At 45.3% G+C, this 27,979-nt stretch overlaps 1 protein-coding gene across 2 annotated transcripts; it reads right to left on the minus strand.

The window, feature by feature from the left end:
- Positions 1-287: 287 nt before the first annotated feature.
- LRR1 (leucine rich repeat protein 1) lies at positions 288-27,966 on the minus strand. 2 transcript variants are annotated; one of them, XM_077463542.1, is made up of 5 exons: positions 27,650-27,966; positions 23,536-23,638; positions 12,460-13,183; positions 4,889-4,982; positions 2,677-2,886 (listed from the first exon to the last, which is right to left on the minus strand). In XM_077463542.1, exons 1-5 carry the CDS (start codon positions 27,833-27,835, stop codon positions 2,827-2,829), a joined length of 1,167 nt encoding a protein of 388 aa, XP_077319668.1. In that variant the 5' UTR covers positions 27,836-27,966; the 3' UTR covers positions 2,677-2,826. The 2 variants fall into 2 exon arrangements, with proteins under 2 accessions (XP_077319667.1, XP_077319668.1); XM_077463541.1 differs by lacking the exon at positions 4,889-4,982 and having other exon boundaries at positions 288-2,886; positions 27,650-27,964.
- Between the last annotated feature and the right edge of the window lie 13 nt (positions 27,967-27,979).

A 27,979-nucleotide genomic window follows, 5' to 3' on the forward strand; every position in this document is an offset into this window, starting at 1 on the left:
GCACAAAAGAAGGGAGAGCAATGGCTGGCAATAACACCCCCCCCCCCCCACTGTCTACCTCATCCAACCCATTGCTAAATAAGTCTACGGCCACATCATCCTACCTCCCACCCACCTCAAAACGCATTTACAGAGTCCCAACTCCCAACTACATTGCCCCTTGTGCAATGCACATTTCTCCCACCCACCTCACGCTCTAGTCCGAGCACATTCCTCCTACTTACCTCAACCCACCCACCGGCACCTTTCTTCCACACATGTAACCAGCGCCCCCCCCCCCCCCCCATTTCCAGTACCTCTCTTCCACCTACATACCCCCTTCGCTTACCCTGCATTGACGATGCATTCCTCTCTACACAACTCATGCAGACCGCCAACAGTAAGTGGGGTTGGGACACTGCTGTGCTGGGATGGGGCAGTGCGGGTGATTGGATGAATAGCTACAGTTTTTTTTTATCAAAAAGCAAATGTTTATTCTATGTAAATAAAAATATAAATAAAAGGGGACTAGCGCATCACCTATAGCAGGGATGGCAAACATTGTTTTAGAACTACATTATCCATGATACTCATGGGCTCTGCAGTCGAGATGAGCATCATGGGAAATGTAGTGCCAAAACATCTGGGGTGATAAGGTTCACCATCACTGACCTATAGCAATGCTATGAGAAGTACACCACTGCTCCAGATGGGCCTGCTGCCCCAATCCTCCCCACCTTCCCTAAACTTGGGTGCTAGCTCAGCTCACCTGGCTGTATACAATGAAAGATGCAAGATATCTGGACAAAGGAAAAGTCTACGCGTTTCGTGTCAAGTGCTTACACCGAGTAAGCACCAAGTGCGAAACATGTTAACTTTACCTCTGTCCCCACAGTGTCTTTTTGCTGTATTATGGTGCTTTTATATTTACAATAAAGACTGATGTTTTTCTCTGAATGCAGCTGTCCAGATCTTTCACTATAGCAACATTATACAGCCCGTGCCACTTTTGCGGAAGTACAATATACAAGTAAAGGCGCAACTGTCAGGACAATAAAACAAAGAAAAACTCCTTTGTTTAGAGAACAAAAAAATGTAGAGATGAATTAAATAGATTGATTCTACAAGCAGGACTGCCTCCAAAGGGGAGCTGAAACCGAGTTCCAAATTTCTACCATAAAAGCACAGAGGGGCGCCTCTGGGTGTAGACATAAAGCACGGTTTTTATGAACACATTTCTTATACAGGAAACTCATTTACTACCAAGTCAAGAGCATAAAGTTGACAACAAAAATCAGGTCTGTCATGCACTCAATTCCGCTCACAGAAGACACCCGGGCCAACAGTGCTCCAAGCCTCATTCTGAAAGAGCACCGTCTCCACCGCAGCCGGCCCCTCTACACTCAGCAGTGTGTTCAATACATGGCCAGGCATCTGTGAGCGGAATTGAGTGCATGACAGGCCTGATGATTTTTGATGGATATCAACTTTATGCTCTTGAATTACTACTAAAATGTGAGTTGCCTATATAAGAAGTGTGTTAAACTGTGCTTTTTATCTACACCCAGAGGCGCCCCTCTTTGTGCTTTCACTTTTGTGGAAGAGCTACACCTGCATGTATATCTGAGGGAAATTATAAAATGAAAGGCATGTAAAACAGGAACATACTGAATACAAATCACTTACAGTTATCCGAACATGTGTTTTATGCCATTTTAAATGCACTCTGTTGCAGGTTAGCCAGTTTCTGTTTGACGTTGGCAGTGCAGGTTAGATAGTAAAAAACAGAAAGTGTAATGTAGTGTCTATGGGAAGCAGACAGGTTTTCATTCACAAACACATATACATGGGACCACCCGGCAATGGCCAGCAGTACATTACCGATGTATTAACGAACACTCCAAAACATGTCACTACTTTGCCTTGCACTATTGTCTGGCTTGAAGATCTGACCGATATTAAAGAGCAGCAAACAAGCAACCAATCAGATCATTTTCTTGAAGTCAGGAAAATTTCAATTTGCTTCCCGTTGCCCAATTCCATGCATATTTTTAACTATTATCAGTAAAAATAGACACAAGGCCTTGTTCAGTAGAATAACAGAAGATAGAAGGCCAATGCATGCTCTTGCTATAACGTTCAGCTGGCTCAACATGGGCACTACTTGTGCTTATACCAAGGCACTAGAAGGTGCGTCAATGGTAAAAAGATTTGTCAAGAAGGGCTTGCACAGGTTGGGGAAACCTTGATGCCAGAAGATTGCTTGGTTTGCTGGCCATTGGATACCTGGCAACAGCCCTGATGTCAGAAGGTACCCAATTACCTCCAAGGGGCAGATTGTCTCCTTGCTGCCATGGTAACAACCTTCTTGGCAGTTTTTTTTTTTTACAGGTAGGTTTACCTTGCCTCCATAGCAGTTCTCAAAACAGACAATGCCGACTAGAAGCCACTTTAGATTGTGTGTTAGGAGCCAGAGGCATCACTGAGGTATAAGGCACTCCTACATTATGAAGGCACAGAGGTCTAACCAGGGGTAGCCTGGGGGGGCCACAGTGCTCCTTCCGGCTGCAAAACTAGAAGCCCCAGCAAGCCCAGCCAATGGGGTCAGTCATTTCTGAAAACCTTCAAACATGCCACACACTGCTTTTGCTTTACATCCTAATGCTCTGTAAATATTTATCCAGAAAGAGAGAATAACAGGTGAGCGAACAAAAATAACAGACAATGGGAGCTTCAGTGCCCCCCATGGAGTCCACCAGGACCACCGACTGAGACACCTGATGTAGATTAACCGACACAATCGTCTGGATGAAGGAGCTCAGACATGGTCCTCCACAGTCACATGTTTTAGCCATGGATAGATCTCGGCACAGGTGACTGGGAATGAGCTGCGGTCCATATGGGATCCTGCAAACAAAAAGAAAAAAAAATAATATATCGTATTAAACGTAATGACTACATCTACAACTCATGATACATTAGTGTGATGGTCCGTGAGAAGAATGCTAGTTACACTTGTGGTCATGGGGGAAGAATTATGCTTTTACAGAGAGCTAAAAAGATCAATGGTGTCAGTGGGAACTTATCCTACAGTCAGGATATGCACATAGCCCAAGGAACCTCAGGTGGAACCCTAACTGAGAAACCCTGTATTAGGCCTGGTTTACACCGGTGTGACAATCACCTTTAGACTTTGAGAGCACATCACATGACATGCACTACTTTGGTCCGACTTTTGTCCAATTGTGTTCTGCTCTTTCCGCATAGCCAGTTTATTGCACCCGCTGGAGATTCTTGCTCCTGGAATGACTTATGGGATCAGCATCCGCCCCCCATCCATTTAAACGAATGGAAGGCTGACTGCGTTCACTGCTGATCGCATGTAGGCAATTAGCTGCGGGTTGGGACAGTCCAAGCCTGGACGCAGATTCTTGCTGCAAGAATCCAGTGTTCTCAACAAACCGGCTGTGTGAAAGCTAGAGACGCACAGAAATTTCGGCCTCCAAACACAGGGTTATCTGCGTTTTGCCAACAGAGAAAAAAAAGGTGCAGATAATGGCCTCGAAAGAGCACGCAATTTTTATCTTTCTTATGGTCTGTTTTTTTTATAGGTCATGTTACTCAAAAAACTGCACCAAAAACATAACATGGGTGCATTCTTGCTGCGTTTTCAATGCATTTCAGCAGGGAGGTGCATTTTTTTTTTGGAATTGACCAAAAATGCAGCAAGATTTTGAACATCACAAAAGGAAGTGCCATGGACCGGTGTAAAGACATACATAGAATTTAAAGGGATGCATTTTTCTTGAGCTTTTCTTGCGCAAAAAAAAAAAAAAAAAAAAAAAAAAAAAAAAAAAAAAAAAAAAAAAAAAAAAGGTGCCGATAGTGGCCAACAATAAATTAATTTCAATTCATGATAGTAAATCAAAAACTTTAAATATAAAAATATATATTTTTTGAAAAAAATAAAATAAAAATTTCAGTGCCAAGTTTTCCCATTTCGGTACACCTCTATTGAACGATTAGCAGATTTAGAAGGACTTTACTAACAAATTAAAGCTGAACTCCAGCTAACACATAGTAAGCAATTGCGAGTCTTCTTTCCTTTAGGGAGAAGAGTTTTACATTAATGAAAAAAAAAAAAAAAACTGGTCACTGTAAGCATCCGTCAGTGGTAAATGGTTTGTCTCAACCCTCTAACTCAGTGGTCTCCAAACTGTGGCCCAGGGGGTCAAACATGGCCCTTTGCCTGCATTTATATGGACTTTGGTGCACTGTTTTATTCACTGTCACCAATGATGGGGCACAACTCCTCCCACTGACCACCAATGATGGGGCACAACTCCTCCCACTGACCCCCAATGATGGGGCACAACTCCTCCCACTGACCCCCAATGATGGGGCACAACTCCTCCCACTGACCCCCAACGATGGGGCACAACTCCTTCCAATGACCCCCAACAATGGGACACAACTCCTGCCAATGACAATCAACTCTCCCCCCCCCCCCCCCCCCCCAAGTCTGAAGAACAGTGAACTGGCCCTTAGTTTAGAACAGGGATCCTCAAACTACGGCCCTCCAGCTGTTGCAAAACTACACATCCCATGGAGGCATTGTAAAGCTCTGACTTTCACAGACATTAGTAGGCATGATGGGAATTGTAGTTCCTGAACAACTGGAGGGCCGTAGTTTGAAGACCCCTGGTTTAGAACGTTTGGAAACCTCTGATAGTTTGTCTGGACAGCTTGGTCTGTTCATGCAAGTGAAAAAAAAAAAAAGCATAAAATAAAGACGAATGCAGACTCTACATCTAAGAACTTGTAAGCTGCAATGTAATGTTTTTTTTAGTTTAATACGGCTTGAACTTCCTGATCTGATGAATGGACTTATTGTTCTAAGCATACTCACAGCCAGCTTAACTTGTATGTTGGCCTCAGTTACATTTGACACTACAGGGAAGCACAGAACAGACAATGTTTTGCTTCGTTTCCCTGGAAAAATCCTGCAAGACAATTGATCCCTGAATGATAGTTAAAAATACAAAAACAAACAAAGCTAGGAATGTGGACCAGCCAGCCTGCTGCAAGACAACGATAAAAAAAAACAAAAAAAAAAACAAACAAAACAAACACTACACAGAAATCTGTTCACACTGGAAACTGGCAACACAAGCAAAAATATAGAAATTGCACCTGTGCTGGGTGCCCACACTATGGCACTTCCAGGGTTTAGAAAGAAAAAAAAAAAAAAAAGTAAGCATGTCTTAGTAGCACTGAGAAGATGAGAAAAGTCTTCATACGGTCCTATATTAAGGATGCACGGATACCATTTTTATTTTAGGAGTACCTCAAGTCTTTTTTTTTTTTAATTGTGCAGCGAGAGAGATTTTAAAAAGGTGTAAAAGATATTGGCAAACAAACAAAGCAAACTTTTTTACACATCTTGGCGTATGGTGGCGACAATCACAGTAAAATCGCTCAAAATAAAATGATGGGACGCCAAGCCCAAAAATAAAAAAAATCTCCTGCGATTTGCTGCTATTACAAATCAGAGATTCTGCCCGCGATTAGGAATGCGGAGACGTGAACGGAGCCTAAAATATAAGTGAAATAAATAAAAAATCCACAGGAATATAATTAAATAGAGAAGAACAAGGAGTTCATTTTGGCCGATTAGGGTCAATTTAAAATGTTAAGGTTTTTTTTTTTTTTTAAGCAAGTAAAAAAAAAAAAAGACTTCATCGCCTGAAAAGTCACACACCATGCATTGCAATGGAATCGTTCTAATAGGAACGGCTCAAGTCGCTTTGACTTACGAGCGACTTCAGAACAGCTTGCATGGACATGGTTTAGCAAAGAGGAGGTGCTGCTTATTGGTCGGCCACTGATAGCATTTTTTTGGGATCGCTGAACGAGATATATATTTATGTGAACGCTGCCTTTCACTGTGGTTAGCTGATCTATGAACACAAGTTGTAAGGAGGAGGATACTGAGGATTTTCATACAAGGCTTTGATTAAAAAGGAGGGCCGTTTAAAAAAAAAAAAAAATAATAATAAAAAAAAAAAAAGTCAGCAGCTGCAAACACTGCAGCTGCTGACTTAAGCACACTTACCTGTCCAGGGCGCCCGCGATGTCGGCCGCCCGAGGCCGACCCGTCCCTCGGCTCTCGGGTCCTGGTGCCGCCATTCCTTCTAAGGGAAACAGGCAGTGGAGCCTTACGGCTTCACTGCCCGTTTCCTACTGCGCATGCGCGAGTCGCGCAGCGCTTTGTGAATGGGACGCGCTGTGTTCTGGGACACACAGTTCCCAGAACACAGCGCGACCCATTACCCAGAAGTCAACACGACGAGGAGAGAAGAACGAACATCTCCGCGGAGGAGGAAGAGGAAGATTAGGATTATGTGCCTAGCAACAGGCATTTCTGTTGAAAAAAATAAAAAAAAAAATTCTCTTTTTTTTTTAGATTTTTTTATTAATTTTTAATATATATATTTTTTTTTTTCCAGGGTGGCCCTCCACTTTAAGCTTCCATCTGGTAAGGGCACTTGTGTGCAATTTTTTGAGTGGAATCACCGTGGTGTTCTGATAAGGATCACAACTGAGGATTTCTTATGGACTTTTGATGAACTTTGTTCGTTCCTCTTTAGTTGAGAAATCACAATATTCGTTATTTTTTTTTCATTGAATGTATAATGAATGTGATATTTATTTAGAACTTTCACAAATTTTTTATATTTTAAAATTTTCTACATCACCAAATACACTTTAAAAAAAAAAAAATAATAAGGAAATCCCTCTGCTGAACTGGTCCGTTTTAAGAAATCAAAGGATAAAACCTTAAAGCATATACAAACAGGAAAAACAAACCCAACATAAGGGCGGGAATCCGGCTGTCCTGAAAAAAAACTCCTAGAAATAGTAACCGGTAAGCCAAACTCAGATTTTCCCCAAGTCATCTTCCAGGACAGCCCAAGAGAGGATTAGCAAGAATTTACTCGATTAGGAAGGGTCAATAAAGTCCAAAGACCTTTAACACCCTCGGGATTACCATAAATATAGATCTGGTGGACCCAGTTATCTTATTCTCAATAAAGACTAGCCACAACAGACCCTACATGGAATGACTACGTCTGAGCTATGGTGGAGATATAAAAATTAGGGGTCAACCATTATCAGGGCGGCCGATAGTCACAGGTTTTAAAGAAAGTGCGGGAAAAATAAAATAAAAAAAATACTTAAATATAAAGTATTAAAAAAAAACGCAGATCTTGGCGTTTTGAATACTTTTAAGTGCAGTGTAAAATAAAAATCTACAGAATATCGGCTGGCCTTAAAAAGGCAGTCAAAAAATCAGTATTGGCCCCGAAAAACACATATGGGGTCGACCCCTAATGAAAACACCACCCTATATAGAATAAAAGCATATAAGGATCTTCTACCCTACTGCGCAAGCTCCCACCAAAAAAGTGCCCGGATTCCAAAGCTGCCTGTACTGGTCCCTGCTTGCAGAAGAAAAAAAAAAAAATAATAATAATAATAATAATAATATCATTAAAAAAAGTCTACTAGCTGCTCCCAGGGGTGTGGGTGGAGGAAAAAAAATAATAAATAAAAAGAAACAGAGGCCTCCTTTCACCTAGGTTCCAGATGAGACATCTCCGTCCAGAGGAAACAAAAACTGACCAGTTTAGCAGAGGGACTTCCATTTAAAGTGTATTTGGTGATGCATTTCTTGTTCCTGTTGGAGGTGGTGTTTCTCATGGGCTATCCTGGAAGACAACGTGGGAAAATGCAATGCAATACATTGCAGCTTACCAGTCTGTAGATGTGTTGGCTGCATTTGTTTCATTTTTTCTTTAACTGGTGATCCTGCCAGTAACAATTCCTGCCCCTGGGGGGGGGGGGGGGGGGGGGAACACTCAATCGCTAACCTATCTATGGGGAAACTCTGGGCTGCAAACATCTAACACCTTCTTCTCATCTCCATTACATAGTTAGTCAAGGTGAAAAAAGACACAAGTCCATCTAGTTCAACCAAAAAAAAAAAAAATAATAATAATATCATACAATCCCATATACCAGGCATGTCCAAAGTCCGGCCTGCGGGCCAATTGCGGCCCGCGTTCCGGTTTCGGGCGGCCCGTCTGGTCAGGTTCACATATATACAGTGGTGTGAAAAAGTGTTTGCCCTCTTTCTCATTTCCTGTTCCTTTGCATGTTTGTCACACTTAAGTGTTTCGGAACATCAAACCAATTTAAACAATAGTCAAGGACAACACAAGTAAACACAAAATGCAATTTGTAAATGAATGTGTTTATTATTAAAGGTGAAAAAAAATCCAAACCATCATGGCCCTGTGTGAAAAAGTGATTGCCCCCCTTGTTAAAACATACTATAACTGTGGTTGTCCACACCTGAGTTCAATTTCTCTAGCCACACCCAGGCCTGATTATTGCCACACCTGTTCACAATCAAGGCATCACTTAAATAGGAGCTGCTTGACACAGTAAGGTCCACCAGAAGATCCTCAAAAGCTAAACATCATGCCGAGACCCAAAGAAATTCAGGAACAATTGAGAAAGAAAGTAATTGAGATCTATCAGTCTGGAAAGGGTTATAAAGCCATTTCCAAAGCTTTGGGAATCCAGCGAACCACAATGAGAGCCATTATCCACAAATGGCGAAGACATGGAACAGTGGTGAACCTTCCCAGGAGTGGCCGGCCGCCAAAATTACCCCAAGAGCGCAGCGACGACTCATCCAAGAGGTCACAAAAGACCCCACAACAACGTCCAAGGAACTGCAGGCCTCACTTGCCTCAGTTAAGGTCAGCGTTCATGCCTCCACCATCAGGAAAAGACTGGGCAAAAATGGCCTGCATGGCAGAGTTCCAAGGGGAAAACCACTGCTGAGCAAAAAGAACATCAAAGCTCGTCTCAATTTCTCCACAACACATCTTGATGATCCCCAAGACTTTTGGGACAACATTCTGTGGACCGATGAGACAAAAGTGGAACTCTTTGGAAGGTGTGTGTCCAAGTATATCTGGCGTAGAAGGAACACTGCATTTCATAAAAAGAACATTATACCAACAGTAAAATATGGTGGTGGTAGTGTGATGGTCTGGGGCTGTTTTGCTGCTTCAGGACCTGGAAGACTTGCCGTGATAAAAGGAACTATGAATTCTGCTGTCTACCAAGAGATCCTGAAGGAGAATGTCCGACCATCTGTTCGTGTACTCAAGCTGAAACGAACTTGGGTTCTGTAGCAGGACAATGATCCTAAACACACCAGCAAGTCCACCACCGAATGGCTGAAGAAAAACAAAATGAAGACTTTGGAGTGGCCTAGCCAAAGTCCTGACCTGAGTCCTATTGAGATGTTGTGGTATGACCTTAAAAAGGCCGTTCATGCTCGAAAACCCTCTAATGTAACTGAATTAGGACAATTCTGCAAAGATGAGTGGGCCAAAATTCCTCCAGGACGCTGTAAAAGCCTCATTGCACGTTATCGCAAACGCTTGGTTGCAGTTGTTGCTGCTAAGGGTGGCCCAACCAGTTATTAGGTTTAGGGGGCCATCACTTTTTCACACAGGGCCATGATGGTTTGGATTTTTTTTCACCTTTAATAATAAACACCTTCATTTACAAATTGCATTTTGTGTTTACTTGTGTTGTCCTTGACTATTGTTTAAATTGGTTTGATGTTCCGAAACACTTAAGTGTGACAAACATGCAAAGGAACAGGAAATGAGGAAGGGGGCAAACACTTTTTCACACCACTGTATATTTTGTGGCCCCCAACGAATCCCCGATCGCCGGGGGCCACAAAAGGTAGATATGCTGGCTGCCATGGAGGGGGCGGGACGAGTGCCGTGGATACAGGACAGCGTCCTGTGTAAAAGGAAGTCCCGTCCTGCACTGCCATTGGACAACCGTTTTGTCCATCACAGGAGGCGGGACTTTCAATTAAAGAGGCCGTCGATAGAAACAGGAGTTTCTCCTCTATGTCTGTCGGCGGTCATCCCGCCCCCCTCCCTGTCTCCTCCAAGGCTGCAGAGGACGTGAATCAGGCTGCACTGATGGCAATGGTGAGTCTGCATTCATGGCAATGTGGGGGCTGCATTCATGGCAATACGGTAGGGGCTGCATTCATGGCAATACGGTAGGGGCTGCATTCATGGCAATACGGTAGGGGCTGCATTCATGGCAATACGGTGGAGGCTGCATTCATGGCAATACGCTGGGGGCTGCATTCATGGCAATACGGTGGAGGCTGCATTCATGGCAATACGCTGGGGGCTGCAGATGGGCACTGACCCTTATTTTGCTTCACATGTCTTTATTTAAAATGTAAGATTTTTTTTTTTTTTTTTTTTTTACTGAGACTTCCTTTTTAAAGTTAAGGTGTGTGGTATAAGCCGATTAAATACTGTATATCCAAATCACACACCCAAGCTCATCTATTCACCACACAAAGAACAAAGGCAAGAGAATTCTTGTTGGGCCATGTATTAGTGCTCGGATGACCACACTTAGACTGAATTTTAATAGTTTAAAGAATGTCAGACAAAATGGTCGGCCCTCGAGCATGTTCACTTCATCAAATCTGGCCCTCTTTGAAAAAAGTTTGGACACCCCTGCCATATACCCACAGTTGATTCTTAGAAGATTGCTGGTAAAGTGGATAATGTAATTTAAGAATTCAGTTCAGGATATAGGAAGTTGCTGTAGATGGACTTGGGAACTTTGAAAGAGTTAAAGTGGTTCTAAAGTCAGCCTTTTTTTTTTTTATCTTAACTGGTTCCTGACCATGTGACACAGATATACTGCGGCACAATAGCTCTCCTGGGCGAAATCCCACACAGATACGTCCTACCCTTTTTCAGTCACCAAAAAAGTAAAAGATATTAGGTTTTTTTCAGAAATTGTCGCTCTTATTTATAAAACGCAAAAAATAAAACTGCAGAGGCAATCAAATATCACCAAAGGAAAACACTATTTGTGGGGAAAAAAGGGTTGTAAATTTCGCTTGGGTACAGCGTTGAATGACCGCGCAATTGTCAGTTAAAGCAAAGCAGTGCCAAATTGTAAAAAAAGTGCTCTGATCAGGAAGGGGGTAAAATCTGGGGCTGAAGCGGTTAATGCATTCTATGCAACAGCCCCACTAATACTTACCTGAGCCCTGTCTCGAACCAGCAATGTTGCATAAGAGTCTCAGTTGCCCTGAACACATCTCTCTCTCTCTCCTATGTCCGAGTGGATGACCAGAGCAGCGGCTCAGGTCCCCCAAACTTTGGTACTTAACCACTTCAATACCAAGTACTTTCTCCCCCTCCTTCCCAGACCAAATTTTCAGCACTGTTAAACTTTTGTGCAGTCATGCAACACTGTACCCATATGACATTTTTATCACACAAATAGAGATTTATTTTGGTGGTATTTAAATCACTGCTGGGGTTTTTATTTATGCTACAAATAAAAATAGACCGAAAAAAAAAAAAAAAAACACATCTTAGTTTCTGTTATAAAATTTAGCAAATGAGCAATTTCTCTTGATAAATTTTGACCAAAAATTATGCTGCCACTTTTCTTTAACAAAAAAAATAAAAAATCAGTGTTCATTTGGTGTTGGCAGTGATGGGGGCAGACAGATGATTTATGGGGACACTGATGTGTATGGGGACGGGGGTATCAGGGGATGCTTGGTTACTTTGTGGTGTGATGTGTAGCAGCTCTCTGTAAAATCATCCTCGCAGAGGAGTCACGGATCTGCAGATCCCCCCCCCCATGAGCTCGGTAGGGAGAACTGTCACAGCAGAGACACGCATCTCTCTGTTTACACTGACGGCTGTGACTAGACACAGCCGTCACATGATCGGGAAGGGGCAATCACAGAGCCCATATCCCAATCTCTGCTCAGCTGGATTCTGTGATCATAATGATCACAGGATCGGGCCGCAGCGCGGCAATGCACTTGTTCTGAGGGACATTCCTGAACATCCACTCAGAATGAGGAAAGGACCACCCGGCCGTTTGTGCGCAGTGGCCGAGTGGGAGGTGGTTAAAAATCTTCATAGGCGACACTTTAAAAAATGTTTTATATATTACCTGTGTAGAGTTACAGAGGAGGTATTGGGATAGAATTGTTGCTCACGCACTAACTTTCACACCTCATGTGTGGTTTAATTGCCATTTATATATGTGGGTGTAACATATATATGTATGCAGGGAATTTTTTTTTTTTTTTTGTAAAAAAAAAAAAAAAAAAAAAAAAAAAATCACTTTTAATCCTATTACAAGGAATGTAAACATCCCGTGAAATAGGGTAGGACAGGTCCTCTTTACAGAGAGATCTCAGCCTTTGCAGGTAAAAGCGGTGTTAACATCTGCCTAGGCCAGATAGAATGCATTACGATATGCATCTGTGTATTCAGACATTTGCCTGGAGTTCAGCTTGTAATGGAAGATTCTCACCTGTAATTAATAGTAGCTCTTGAAGTCGTTTCCAATAGACTTAGAGGGACTTTCAGCTGAATGTCAGGAACCATTGGAGTTGCTCTTACCAATGGATTGCCAAACAGGTCCAGTTTCTCAAGCGCCAACATTCTGAAGCTGTTGGGGAGATGAGGCAGCTTGTTTTTAGTGGCCGAGAGGAAGCGTAGTTTGGACAGCTTTCCTATACCAAAAGGCAGCTGGATAAGTTCATTGCCATCAAGCTTCAGACTTACAAGTTCTCGGAGATTACAGAATTGAACTGGGAGCGCTTTTAATTTATTCTCACTGAGATCCAAAGCCTTCAGAGAATTTCGGAGGGTGGAATGACACAGCTCCACCTCAAAGGTCTCTAGTAAATTGTTGTTGAGAGTTAATTCCTGGAGACACACAAGGTCGCCGATGGTCTTGGGCAGTTTCTTAATGTGGTTGTTGCTTAAGTCGAGTTTCTGAAGCCTCTTCAAGCACAGCATTCTCATGTCCACCCGAGCCAGCTTGCAGAAAGAGACCTGAAGATGCTCCAAAGAATAGGGGAAGTTCTTTGTGAGCGGATAATCTTTCTTGCAGGTAATTATCAGCTTAGCGCGGGGTTTTTCGATTTCTGAGGTTTTGGCAGGAATCAAACGGGACAACGGCACTGGGTTTGCATCGGTGCCTCTATGTGCCAAGCTTACAGCAGAAAGAAAGTTCTTTAGATTGCAGACATCTGCCTGAAAAACAGGACATCAAAAACGGAATAAAAATGAGAGGAAATGCATATTCATCACAAGGCACATAAGGAAAATCTACAGTGAACTTGGCAATTGGGATTCTCAAAAAGTATCACCAGCAGTCTACTACAACCCAGCTGATGCCAACTCTGAGCCCGTGTTTGCACTACTAGGTTTTGGAAAAGGATAAAGAACAAAGCAAAGTGCATTTTTAACTTGGATTGTCATAGGGATAGTTCACACCTACCCAATAGTCTACCTGGCACACACAGTTGGGCAGTTTCTATTGTACCAGCCGATGTCAGTCAGCAATTGGCCCGTTTGTACGTGACTTAAGGAGCCACTTACAGCACATGCCATTGGCCATGATCACCTTTAAAAGGTTAGTTCACCTTTACAAAAAAAAAAAAAATATTTAAATTAAAAAAAATTCTGTAGAAAGGAGGATGGGGGAAGTGCCTGCAGGTTGGGTTTAGGTGAAGTTAATAATAAAATTCCCAGAGAGCATAAGACCACCTGGGTGTCTATAGGAAAATGCGAATGAGAGGCATGTAAAATGCTAGTAATATTTTTTAAAGAACCATAAGTTAAGTCAAAATGCTCTTTTCCGCCACAATCGAAATAGAGGACTTCTAGTCCATGGCAATTGTGCGTTTGGCAGCAATGAATGGGTAGGTCGCCAGCTTTTGTTGGCAAGAAAAGAAACCCTGGATTGGGCAATGTAGCAGGGCCAGTTTGGCATCTTTGCGGGTGGGCAAACAGAACAAAGAAAAAAGAAGCCCAATAATCCCCAGACCAGAACCTTGTTAAAACAGGGGCAGGACCACCAGATATGTAGAACATCGCCTCGTTGGTCGCATCCCCTGAAGCCCCTGTGACAATAGGATGGGTTCAAACTTGCTATACGAGCCAGGACCCAATATCTTAGGAGGACCTTATAGGCAGCCTCCAAAAGTAGCAGTGTTAAAGGAGAACTTTGCAATGAAAGACCAGGCCTTACTCCACTCCTCAGGGTCAATAGGAGGTAGCCAGGTCACGTTCTTACGGGGATTTACAAGAGGCAGGAGAAGTGGAATCAATGGCGTTAAAAGAGTAGATCCTTGAGATGGTGCCTGGAGAACCAGGAGTGTAAGCAGGTCTGCTCAAAAGCAGTTTTTTGAAACTGGCAAGTAGAATTGTATCTCAGAGGTTACCCAGTGACATAGTTGGGCGTAATGGAAAAAACTCCATGAGCGGAGCATTGTTCGTTTCCTGGCAAAAAAGGGCCAGGAGGGGAAGTGCAGAACATAAGGAAGTGGCAGACCTCCGTGAATCTGTATGATGACCAAGAAAAGAATTCTAGTTGATCGAGAGCCATCAGAAATAGAGGGTTGTTGAAAGAGGGGGAGAAGCGGAAGGAAGGGCGACATGAGGTTACCAGAACGCCATCTAGTGGGCAGTTTATTAAAAATGGTAGAACTCACAATAATACTTATAATTTTAAATGCAAAAGCTGCATAGGTGTCCCAGTCCCGCCGATGATTGCAAAATTACAGACGCTGGAGGTGCTCACAGGGCTGGAGGAAAAGTTCTGGGATGCTGTGGGTATAGGGAGGAAGTGATGTCATCTTGGGGGTGGAATACCTCTACATTTCCTCCAGCCCCGTGAGCACCTCTAGCGGCCGCGATTTGCTATGATCAGCAGGACCGGGAAGCCTATGCAGATTTTGCATTTGTACTGCAAGTTCTAATGTTTTTAATAGCTGCCCATGAAGTTTTGATAAGAGATAGAGATATCTGTGTACACACACACAGTGGGAGAAATTGCATGCGTCTCGGACCAAAATCCCACATTCCTATTCAAATCGCATGCAATTCTTTGCTGTGCGATTTTTGCCCATTCATTTTGAAAGCGATACAAATTTCACCGTAAGGTATTAGTTTCAGAAGAGAGAAGAGGGGGAAAAAAAAAAAAAGAAGAAGAAGAGGGAAGAAGAAGGACAGAGGAGACCGGGCTCTTCCGCTAGTAAAAGAGCTCCAAGAAGACAGCGGAGGAGCCCGGGAGAAGATGCCGGACAGAGCGGAGAAGTCGTCAGAAGACCCCCGGAGCCGATTAATAAAATTACTTTTAAAACTTGTGTTGTGTTTATTGACACTTTTTCCCCAGGTGAATGGGTAGGGGTACGATGTACCCCTTACTCATTCACATAGGGTGGGTGGGGGGCCCCCGGATTCCGATAAGCCCCCCACCTGCAGACCCCGACAACCAACGGCAAGGGTTGTCGGGAAGATGCCCTTGTCCTCATCAACATGGGGACAAGGTGCTGTGGGGGGGGCCACAGGGCGCCCCCCTTCCCCAAAGCACCAACCCCCCCCCCCATGTTGAGGGCACGTGGCCTGGTACGGTCCAGGGGGGGGGCCCCCCTCGCTCGTCCCCACCCCCTTCCTGACCGGCCAGGCTTTTGTGCTCGGATAAGGGTCTGGTATGGACCTTGCGGGGATTCCCCACGCTGTTTTTTCGGCGTAGGGGGTTCCCCTTAAAATCCACACCAGACCCAAGGGCCTGGTATGCTCCCGAAGGGGGAACCCACGCCAGATTTTTTAATAAATTTGGCGTGGAATTCCCTCTCGAGAGCTGATTAATATTTGAGAGTCGCCTCAATATAGACGGAGATCCGACTTGGAGGCGACTTCCATTGAAATCAATGGGTACCAGTCGCCTAGAAGTCGGATAGAAGTAGTACAGGAACCTTTTCTGAAGTCGGAGCGACCTCAGTAGTGTGCATTAAGAAGGCTCTCATTCACTTACATAGATTATTACATGTAGCGCGACTTGAGGCGACTAGAAGTTGGATCCCGAGTTGTCCCTGTGTGAACGGGCTCTGAAGGTGACAAGTTGATGCAGTCAGCCAGCACAACAAAAGAAAACAAACAGCGACCTCTGCTGGTGATAAACGAACTGACACAGATGGATGTGGTAAACCACAGTGATGATAGAAGGGCTGCAAGGCATAGAAAACCAGTGACCAAACTAATATATAGCATTGGTTACAATAGATTGCAATGCAGCATCAGTCCAATTAGGAAACCCTGTAATCACAGGTGTGTCACAACTAGAGCTGCACGATTCTGGCTAAAATAATGAGAAACACTTTTTTTGTCCTTTTGCTGTAACACATGTAAAAAAATAAAAAATAAACAGCAAGACTGTATAGCTCGGCCCAGGGGTCCCTCTGGCAATAACCCCTCAGACTGCTTCCTGCAGCTCAGTATGTCAACAAGCAGTACAACGTAAAATAGGAGGGGTGGGTGCTGTGTCCGTCAATGAACTTCAGAGAAAAGGATTTTACAGCGAGTACAAAAAAATATATAATTTTATTTTCTCTTTCGTTCATTGACGGACACAGCTCCTTTAAATCTTGACCGTAGGGACATCCCCAATCAGTGTCAAAATGAGGGGTGGATACAGAACAACATAACTTCACCCACAACCAGAGGAATGCCTCAGGAGTTGCCATCTGAAATGGCCGCACCAGAACCTGCCACTGATGTATGCATCAAAAATGCATTTACAACAAAATTGTAACTTGCAACGTACACAGACGCCTGCAAAACTTTGCCGCCAAACCAAGCACCCGAAAATGCGCTCACATCAATTTTGTAGAATATAGAGAAAGTGTGAACGGACGACCAAGTCGCCACCTTACACACCTGGGAGACAGACACTTGATTTCGGAAAACCCAGGGAGGTCCCAATTTCCCTGGTGGAATGGACCACGATAGGAAAGGGCTGCCCCTGCCCTTTTAAGGCAGAAGCCTGGACCACGATCTGTCTGATCCACCGGGGGAAAAAGAAAAAAAAAAAAAAAAAAAAAAAAAAGTGTCGACGAGACAACCAGACCTTTTTTCGGACCCAACACTGAAACAGTTTGACTTCCGGGAAGGGAGCCATAGCAGGCAGATATACTTCTTATAGATATACTTCTTTTGAACGTATCTGCTTAGGACAAAGGGGTGGTAATACACGGTCCTCATTGAGATGCAAAGCCGAAACTCCCTTTGGAAGACGTAGCACCACCGTATCCAGATAGGACGACTTGCAAGACAAGGCCGCCAACTCAGAAACCCTCCCGGCAGATGTAAAGGCCACTAGAAAGACTCAACAAGGGAACTCCGTGATGTTCTCAAACGGCGGTTTCTGAAGCACCAATAGCACCGGGTTCAGATCCCATGGGAGGCAGGGGTGGTTGAACCAGAGGGACTACATGTCGAACCCCTTGTACAAAAAGGTGCCTACCACTGAGTGAGATGCCAAGGAGCGTTGGAAAAAGACAGCCAAGGCCGATTATCTGTCCCTTGATGGTGCTTAAGTTTCTGTAAAAACAGCAGGATCCTGGAAACCAAGAAAGTGCAAACGTCACCCCATCTCCTCACACATGGAGATGTAGGTCTCCCACGTACAATGGTAAATGTTTCGAGAAGATTTTCGTGCTCTCAGCATAGTGGAAATTACCGAGTCCGACAGACCTCGGTCCTTTAGCACCTGGTTTTCAACAGCCATGCCATTAAAACCAGTGACGGTAAAGCGGGATGGAGTATTGGACCTTATGATAGAAGGTCTTCTCGCATCGGCAGCCGCCAAGGAACATCCGCTGCCAGGCGCACTAGGTCGGCGTACCAGGGACGCTGAGGCCAATCTGGGGCAATCAGTATTACTGGATCCCCTCGGCCTGCACTCTGCTTAGCAGACGTGGTAGAAGTTTGACTGGGGGGGGAAAATCAGCCGTTACAGCCCCCATGGAGCCACCAATGCATCTGACGCGTCCGCCCAGGGGTCTCTTGTACACAAACCTCTGCATTTTTCCATTGAGCCAAGAGGTCCACATCTGGAGTGCCCCACCGCCGGCACAGAAGCCTGAATACTTCTGGATGCAGCGACCATTCTTCTGGGTCCAGTATCTGGCGACTTAGGAAGTCCGTCTGCCAGTTTTTTACGCCCAGGATATACATGTCTGACTGGATCCTGATCGGACTCCCTTGTAGCCTCGTTGACCATGTGGAGAGGCATAGCCAGATCACCCGAAGTTAAAGCACATTGATCGGCAGCTGGGATTCTTCCCACGACCAGAGGCCCTGGGTCGACTTTACCCCCAGCACTCCGCCCCAACCGGTCAGGCTGGCATCTGTTGTGATCACCATCCAATGGAGAGGAAGGAACGATCTCCTGGACCAAAGGGTCGGAGACTCCAGGGATAACGAAGATTTGTCCCATTTGGACAGGATCTCCTCCTGCAAGACTCGGGTGAGAAATTGAGCGTACAGGACCGCCTCGAAGGAGGCTACCATAAGGCCCAGAACTCGCATGCAGAAGCACAGCGACAACTATCTGCAGTTCATCAACAACTTCACTACGGCTTGGAGAGTGCAGTTTGTCTGAAGGGAGAAAAACTCTCGCTTCTACGGAGTCCAGCAGTAAGCCCAGGTACTCCAGGAGTTGCGTTGGCACCAACACAGACTTCTTTAGGTTCAGCACCCAAACTCCTGTAGAGTTTGCATGGTGATCGCCACATCCTCCCTTAATTCTGAGGCGGAAGATGCCCTCAGAATGAGGTCGTCTAGGTAACCCATGATTGTGATCCCATGTTGCCTTAACAGCGCCTGAATTGGCACCAACACATCGGTAAAGACTCGGGGTGCTGAAGCCAGGCCAAAAAAGGGGAGCCACAAATTGGTAGTGCTCTTCCCCACTGCAAACCACAGAAACCTGATGCCTGAGGCATATGGGTATATGCAAGTACGCGTTCTGGATATCCAGAGATGCCAGAAGTCCCCCAGATGGAGTGCAGCGATCACAGAGTGAACCGATTCCACCCTGAACCTTTGTACTTTCACAAAGCAGTTGAGGGCTTTTAAGTCCAGGATTGGACCTGCCCCTTCCTTTTTGGGGACTACAAACAGATTGGAGTAGAATCCCTGAAACCTTTCCAGCTTCGGAACAGGCACCATCACCCTGCGTAGTAGCAGGGCCTTTACTTCCCCTAACAGAGTAAAAGGTATGTTGGAGGAAAAAAATCAGTTTGGTGGGCAAGAAAGAAACTCTTGTAGCCCAATGAAACCAGTTTGCAGACCCATTGGTCAGACAGCGGTGAGGTCCACCGAGCTGCAAACTCACGAAGGCAACCCCCCACCCTAGTGCTGGGAGGGGGAAAACCTTCATGCGGTAGCATTTTTGCTTACAGACTTGTTTGGCTTGCAAAACCAGGGATGCTTTTGTCCTTCAGCAGACACCCTGTCAGACTGGGAGCTCTTACCTGTCGACCCAGGTGGGCGAAAATGCAGTTTGAGCGGAAAAGGAGGGCCCTTGCCTACGGCGTGGTTCCTTACCCTTCTAGGACAGTGGGAGCAACGTGCTCTTCCCCCATCGGTAACATTCTTAATTTCATTAAGCAAAGCTCCAAAAAGCCTCTCACCAAGGAAAATCCGCCAGTTTTTTTTTTTTTTTTTTTTTTTTTTTTTTTAGAAGCTTGGTCCGCAGAACAGCATTTCAGCCCAATCAGGTGCCATAGCACCACGGGGGTCAACAACCGGAGGAGCTGTCCACTTTTTTAAGGAGGGTCTCCTCAAAGCTGTAACGCACCACCATTCTTCTTGGGCCTGAAAAGGCCCATTGCGGGCTTCCTCATTCCTTGTAGATGAACTTATCAAAACAAGTCAAATACAGAAACACCTTAGGTGCACGGGTCGGTTTACGGAACACAAAAGGGACAGACACCTCAGCAGAAGATCCTGCTGCATCCTGTATCTTCAGGGTATCCTGCACAGCGGTCATAAGTGCTCCTACTAGTGCTTTTGCACTGACCTGGATACTGCATCATCCTCACTGTCCTGGTCTGCATCCTCGACACATCAGAACAGGGGCAGCCAGTCACTGCGGGGCCTGAGCCTGAATCAGAGCTCTCCCCAGAGGACGGGGGCAGGGGATTTTTTTTACCCCCTTGCACCCACGCGCTGACTCCACCCTAGCAATGAACGTTTCCAGGACCACAAGCGTCCATAGGCACTGTATTGTTTGCAGGTGAGCAGGTTGCAATTAAAGGGATGTCTGGGGAAGAAGCGCCAGCTTCTGACGCCATGCTGACCCATCTTGCCTGGCGCACTTGGGGACTTAGGGCAAGGTACACATCCCACCCTCCTAACTGCTCACAGACTGAGGGGCCCTACCGCAGGACTCACCACCCTGACCAAGTGCTGCGCCGTGCTGCCGCTGACCTGTGTTGTCTAGTCACAGGTGCCCAGAGTGAAAAACTGCACAGTTCTGAGCCAAAAAGACCCAGCACTGGAGGTAAAACTGCCCTGAGGCTACAAGAAAATGGCCACCGGTCGTTTTTTTTGTTAATACAAAAACACACACACACGAAAATGGCTGCCGGACCTCTAGAAAATGTTTGACAGCCATGCTCTGCATAAAAACGACAGGAAAATTGCAGCAGCAGCACATTCTGAGGTAATTTTTTCACAGGCACCTCACACAGAAAAGGGACAGAAAGACAACGAACGGACGCAAACAGACAGCGCAGCCCCTATCAAGGTTCAGAGCCAGCCCCCCCCCCCCCCCCCCAGAGGACCTCTGGCCCAGGTACATATACCGCACCTCATGCCCAGTCATGCAGTGGCCCCCTGCAGGGGGGTAGAGGGAAAAAAGGGATAGAGAGAGAGGAAAGGGAGAGAGGAAAGTGAGAGAGAGACCCCCTAATCGACCTCCCAGAGAATGCCCAGCTGCTCTATCCTGCCGAGGCAGGGGGAGCTGTACTTACCCGTCCGGTCTGCATAGCGGGACGCGTTCCATCACAGATCCATCACCCAAGCAGTACGGGGTGGCAGTAGCCCGGTCATGTGTGTGCCCTGGAGCATATAGCTCACCAGCCACCCCTGGAGCAGAAGGGGCATGTTGTGGCCGACCCAGCGCGTAGCTAGGGCCTGCTCACGCTCCATGGCCAGGCTGGGGGAGACAAGGATCTATATTATCCAGCCTGTCACCCAGCCGCCTGTTGATAGATCACAGGATCAAAATCTTGTGGGGAAAAAAAATAAAAAAATAAAATTCCCAAGACCAATGCCCCCCCCCAGGGAGCCAGGTCCTTCTTCACTAGGCAGATAAAAAAAAAACAAGCTGCAGGAAGCAGGCTAAGGGGTTATAGCCAGAGGGACCACCCTCTGGGCAGAGCTATGCAGTTCTACTGTTTTTACATGTGTTAAATGTTCTACGGTCAAGATTTAGAGGAGCTGTGTCCAACACACACTTTAATGAATTAAATACAGGCATATTACCCCACCTTTAAGTACACAACGGGGTTTATTTACTAAAGCTTAAAAGTGCAAAAATCAGGCTCACTTCTACATAGAATCCAATGAGCTTCTAACCCCAGCTTGTTCAATTAAAGAGGAAGTAAACCCTGATGAGTTTACTTTCTCTTTCATTCCCTGTAAAGGTAAAGCATAATGGACTACTATGCATCGCATAGTAGCCCATTATGTGTCACTTACCTGACACAGGAGCCAGCGAAGTCGCCGCTGTCCCCTGTAGTCCGCCGCATCCATCTTCTTGGTGGGGTCTCGCAGCTCCGCCGCTGTCATTCGGTGAAGCCGTGATGATGTCACTCCCGCGCATGCGCACGGGAGCCGACACGCGCGGCAGCTCCGTTGAGAATGCCGCGCTCAGTGCGCCTGTGCGCCGCTGTCTACGGCGCATGCGCTGTAGACAGCGGTGCCTGTATTCAGGCAAATATCTCCTAAACCATATAGGTTTAGGAGATATTTCTTGGACCTACAGGTAAGCCTTAATCTAGGCTTACCTGTAGGTCAAAGTGGTTTGTAAGGGTTTACAACCACTTTAAGCTTTTGCAATAAAAAACATGGAAGCTCATTGGTTTCTATGCAGAAGTGAGCCTGATTTTGAAATTTTCAGCTTTAGTAAATAAACCCTATTGTGTAATTAAAAGTTAGGTATGCCTGTAGTCAAGTTAGCCAAATTTTGGATGGAGATCCGCTTTAAGTACCTCCACAACACAACAATTTTCAGGCTGGTTCACACCGCAGCACAGAGCGGCTCACAGCGGGGGTCCGGTGTGTGTTCCCAATTTCAGCCCACATTTTTAAATTTGGACCTGAAAAACAGACCAGAAGACACACAGGACTCCTGTGCAAGTCGTTCCCGAAGTCGCCCTGGAGATGTGTGAACCAGCTCAATAGAGAGCCAGTCATAATCTCCTGACGTGCGAATTGGATGTGGGTTTTCTCCGCAGCCAATCTGCATGTCAGAAGATTATGACATGCGAATTGAATGTGGAGAAAACCCACATCCAATTCACAATAGTGTGAACCGCGCATTAATGATAATAGTGAACAGAATAGAAAGCAGGAATCTCCCTAACGGGAACACAGAAAGCAATAAAAACTGACAGGTGTTCTAATCCCTCTACATTCTATCTAAAAACTAAACAAAAAAACAAAAACAAAAAAACAAAAACAAAAAAACACTAAAGGTTTTGCCTTTAGCTATATTTACATTTTAGATGGAGTATGAAAGGGTCAGAACCCCTGTCAGAACCCCTGTCAGTTTTTTACTGCTATATGGGGCTCCTTAAAGATCTACCGTAATTTCCTGTCCTGCTCACACATTTTGCTGAACTGGAAGTTGAAGGGAACTTACCAACAGAGTTTAGAAAAGTTGGATAAATCTAGAAACCGTCAGATTTTCGCTCATCCCTGTCTGGCGGTCAGTAGGACAAGATGTGAGGGGAAATCTCTCTAACCAAGTCCCAGATAACAGTATAAACCCAAAAAGATCCTTCCCCCTACTTTATGCAAAGCTAGAAGGTTCTTAGTATGACACCCTTTAAAGGAGAAGTCCAGCCTGAGCTCATTAGGCTGGGCTCCTAATGTGGGTCACAAAAGTGAAATTAGTTTTGCACTGCTGTGACGCGTTTTCAGTGGAAAGCGGTCTGAAGTCCGCTCTCCACCAGAAGCAACAGGAATCAGTCGAGGGACCGCATCATCCCGACTCCCCAATTCTGGAACCGCCAGGTGCCTGGACTGATGGCCCCCTCCACAGCTCAGCGCTCCAATAAGAGTGGAGGAGCAGAGACGCTGACAGAGTCAGCAGCTCTTCTCTCAGGGATCTGTGACAACTGAGCCATCAGTGGTGTTCAGTGTCTCAGTTCTCAAGTGCAAAGATACCGGGGGACAGATGCAGCATTGGTCTGATGCTCCACCCACCTAAGTATGAATAGGAAATAAAAAATTAAAAAACCACACACACCAAAAACCACACACTTTTCTTAAGCATTCCTGCAGGAGACAATAATAGGACTTGCCTTACTGAGACATATATCCACAGCTGGCTCTTTAAGCCTTATTGTTGCTTTTCCTTCATTTAAAAACTTGGAAAACAAGTTCTCGATGTTTTCTTGTAGCTGTAATGAAAAACAAAAAAGCCTCATGAAGTAAACAAAAATAAATAAAACGCACGTGTGCCTTCATCCTGGCACACGGGATCTTTGCCACATTGTATACCAAGCTGCACTAGTGTAGCCAAGTCTGCGTGTCACCACTAAAGCGGTGGAAGGTTTTACCCCCCTTCATGACCAGGCCATTTTTTCTATTCAGCACTGCTCTACCTTAACCGCTTGCCAACCAGCCGCCACAGTTTTACTGCAGCAGAATGGTATGGCTGGGCAAAACATTACCTTATGTCGCTTCACCTTTTGGCCACTAGGGGCACGTGCGATCACTCATGACAGAGCGAGAATCCCAGTTCTCTCAGGGAGTAGACAGATCGTGTGTTTGTACTATGCATGTATGTACTATGTATGAACACCAATCTCCCTCTCCTCCTAGACAGTCCCATTCTCTCCCCCCCCCCCACAGGTAGAACACACCTAGGGAAACATTTAACAGTTAACCCCTTGATCACACCCTAATGTTAACCCCTTCCCCGCCAGTGACATTTATACAGTAATCAGTACATTTTTATAGCACTGATCGCTGTATAATTGTCAATGGTCCCAAAAATGTGTATAAAGTGTCCGATGCAATATTGCAGTCAAAAAATAATTTCGCAGATGGTTGCCATTACTAGAGAAAAAAAAAAAAAAAGAAGCCATAAAGCTATCCCCCATTTTGTAGGCACTATAACATTTGCACAAACCAATCAATATATGCTTATTGCGTATAAAATATATGTAGAATACATATTGGCCTAAAATGAGGAAAAAGTTTTAATTAAAAAATGTGGAATATTTATTACAGCAAACAGTAAAAGATTGTTTTTTTTGTTTTTAACAATTGTTGCTCTTTTGTTTATAACACAAAAAATAAAAACCACAGAGGCAATCAAATACCACCAAAAGAAAGCCAATTGTGGGAAAAGAAGGATGTCAATTTTGTTTAGGTACAACGGCGCACGACCGTGCAATTGTCAGAGCAACGCAGTGCCGAATCGCAAAAAAGGGCCCGGTCATTGAGCAGCCAAATCTTCCGGGGCTGAAGTGGTTAACTGGTAATTATGCGGTCATGCTACACTGTACCAAAATTAAAATGTATATTTTTTCACACAAATAGCTTTTCTTTTTGTGGCATCTGATCACCCCTAGATTTTTATTTATTTATTTTTTTTAATCTTCCCCTTTTTTTTCCCCCCCGTTTATATAATAAAACAAAAAAAAAAAAAAAAACACCCTAATTTTTTTTACTTTCTGCTATAGAATGTGCAATAAAAAAAATGTTTTTCATAAATTTAGGCCAAAAGTTTATTATGCTACATTTCTGGTATAAAAAAATAAAATCCTAACAAGCGTATAGTAAATCTGTTTGTGTGAAAGTTATGCCTCGTACACACGTTCCGATTATCGTACGACAGATCGTTCACATTTTGTTGCATACAACTAAGATCGAATACAACAGTGCAAAATGTGTGTAAGATTTTTGTCGTACGATTCTGGAAAAATCTTCCGTTGTGCGTAGCTACGTATTTTAAATGATGTCAAATACGTGTGACCCGTGTGTGCTTCTGGTTTATTTTTGTGTTTGTGATCATGCGTGGTGTTTATTGAACTACTTTTATCGGACGCATACTGTACTGACTACACGATTGTCGTGCGATGGGCTGTCATCCGACCAAAGTTTTCCTGTTTGTCCCTTCGGATTTGGTTGGACGGACTGTCGTGATCGGCTGTCGATAGCTGCATACTAACGATCAGATTATCGAACGATCTGTCCGAAAGCGACTTTTGTGGTCCTATAATCGGAACGTGTGTACGGGGCATTAGAGGGAGATTTTCTAAAACTGCTGCGCACCGAATATGATGCAGCTGTGCATGGTAGCCAATCAGCTTCTAATTTCAGCTTATTCAATTCAGCTTTGGCAATAAAACCTGGAAGCCGATTGGTTTCTATGCAGAGCTGCATCAGATTTTGCACACTCCAGTTTTAGTAAATAAACCCCATAGTGTCTACAAACCATGGTAAACAGGAGCATCTCATAAAATTAGAATATAATCAAAGAGATCATTTATTTCAGTAATTCACATCAAAAAGTGAAACTCATTGTATATAGATGCATTGTACACAGAGTGATGTATTTAAAGCCTTTAGTTTAATGATTATGGCTTACAGCCAGTGAAAACCCAAACTTCAGTATCTCAGAAAATTAGAATATTACATAAAACCAATAAAAATAAAAAATAAATTTTAATACAGAAATTTTGACTGCCCATGTACAGTATATTACACACACACACACACAACACTTGGTTGATGCGCCTTTTTCATGAATTGTGGCATCAATGCGGTGTGGTACAGAGGCGATCGGCCTGTGGCACGGTCTGCATTCACACTACAGCGTTTTGAATGGCGGGCAGATTTCTCATGGATCTGCCCACGATTTGACAACACTGAGGTGCGAATGACAAAACACGGGACTCGCATTGGAGATGCAATAATTTAAATGACACCGCAAACTGCAGTGCGGGTCTACCACGACTGTCACACAAAAATAGTTCAGGAGCGACTTTGGGGCAGCATGCAATGCGAGTTGCTGAGATTGCAGTGCGACAATTGCTGCCAACCCGCACCACAATTTGAGGCGTCATACAAATGAATGGCATCTCGAACGCGAGTCCCACATTTTGTCATTCACCTCAGCACTATTAAATTGCAGGAAGATCCACGGCAAATCTGCCCGCGATTCAAAACGCTGTCGTGTGAATGCAGCCTTATGGAAGCCCAGGTTGCTTGGATAGCAGCCTTCAGCTTGTCTGCACTGTTGGCTCTGGGGTCTCATCTTCCTCTTGACAATACCCCACAGATTCTCTATGTGGTTTAGGTCAGGTGAGTTTTCTGGCCAATCAAGTACAGTGATACCGTGATCATTAAATCAGGTGTTGGTACTTTTGGCAGTGTGGGCAAGTGCCAAGTCCTGCTGGAAAATGAAATCAGCATCTCCATAAAGCTCTCTACAATTTCCTGGTCGGGGGGCTGCGCTTACTTTAGACTTTATAAGACACAGAAGCCCAACACCAGCAGATGACACCAACCAGATCCCAATTTCAACAGAAACACTCCATTCATACCAGAGGCTAACCCAACCAGATCCCAATCCAAATCTCCACCCCTGATTGGGCAGCACCAGATCCCGATTCCCCACCCCTGATTGGGCAGCACCAGATCCCGATTCCCCACCCCTGATTGGGCAGCACCAGATCCCGATTCCCCACCTCTGATTGGGCAGCACCAGATCCCGATTCCCCACCTCTGATTGGGCAGCACCAGATCCCGATTCCCCACCCCTGATTGGACAGTAGCACCCGATTCCCCACCCCTGATTGGACAGTAGCACCCGATTCCCCACCCCTGATTGGACAGTAGCACCCGATCCCCCACCCCTGATTGGACAGTAGCACCCGATTCCCCACCCCTGATTGGACAGTAGCACCCGATTCCCCACCCCTGATTGGACAGTAGCACCAGTTCCCCACCCCCACCCCTGATTGGACAGTAGCACCAGTTCCCCACCCCCACCCCTGATTGGACAGTAGCACCAGTTCCCCACCCCCACCCCTGATTGGACAGTAGCACCAGTTCCCCACCCCCACCCCTGATTGGACAGTAGCACCAGTTCCCCACCCCCACCCCTGATTGGACAGTAGCACCAGTTCCCCACCCCCACCCGATTGGACAGTAGCACCAGTTCCCCACCCCCACCCGATTGGACAGTAGCACCAGTTCCCACACCCCCACCCGATTGGACAGTAGCACCAGTTCCCACACCCCCACCCCTCATTGGACAGCACCAGGTCCCCACCCCTGATTGGGCAGCACCAGATCCCGATCCCCACCCCTCATTGGACAGTAGCAGACACACTGCAGGAAGTGCCCCTAGATACAGAAGACGCTCTCCTGTTGTCATGGTGACAGTCAGGCCTCACCTTGTACCTGGAGCCGGCCTTGTCCTTCAGGGTGCAGATCATCAGGTAGATGAGTCCCCGCTGTCCGGAGCCCTTCTCCTCCTGTCTGCCCAAAGACAGCACTGCCCGGGTGCCCTTCCCTCTGTTCCTCATCCCGAAGGTGGGCAGCATCCGGCTAATGACCTCCACCTCACACTGCAACCTCATGGCTCTCCGGTCCCGCTCCTCCGGGAGAGACAGAGAGCGGATCACACACACCGATCTATCCAAATTTGTGTTCCCGCTCTGTGCGTGTGACGTCTCAGTCCTCCAAAGTGATAGAGCGAGGGCGGGAGAGGGCTCCGCTCTATA

This window comes from Lithobates pipiens, unplaced genomic scaffold (genome assembly GCF_037356315.1).
Source record: "Lithobates pipiens isolate NorthernLeopardFrog02 unplaced genomic scaffold, aLitPip1_a1.2 Scaffold_30, whole genome shotgun sequence".
Taxonomy (NCBI): domain Eukaryota; kingdom Metazoa; phylum Chordata; class Amphibia; order Anura; family Ranidae; genus Lithobates; species Lithobates pipiens.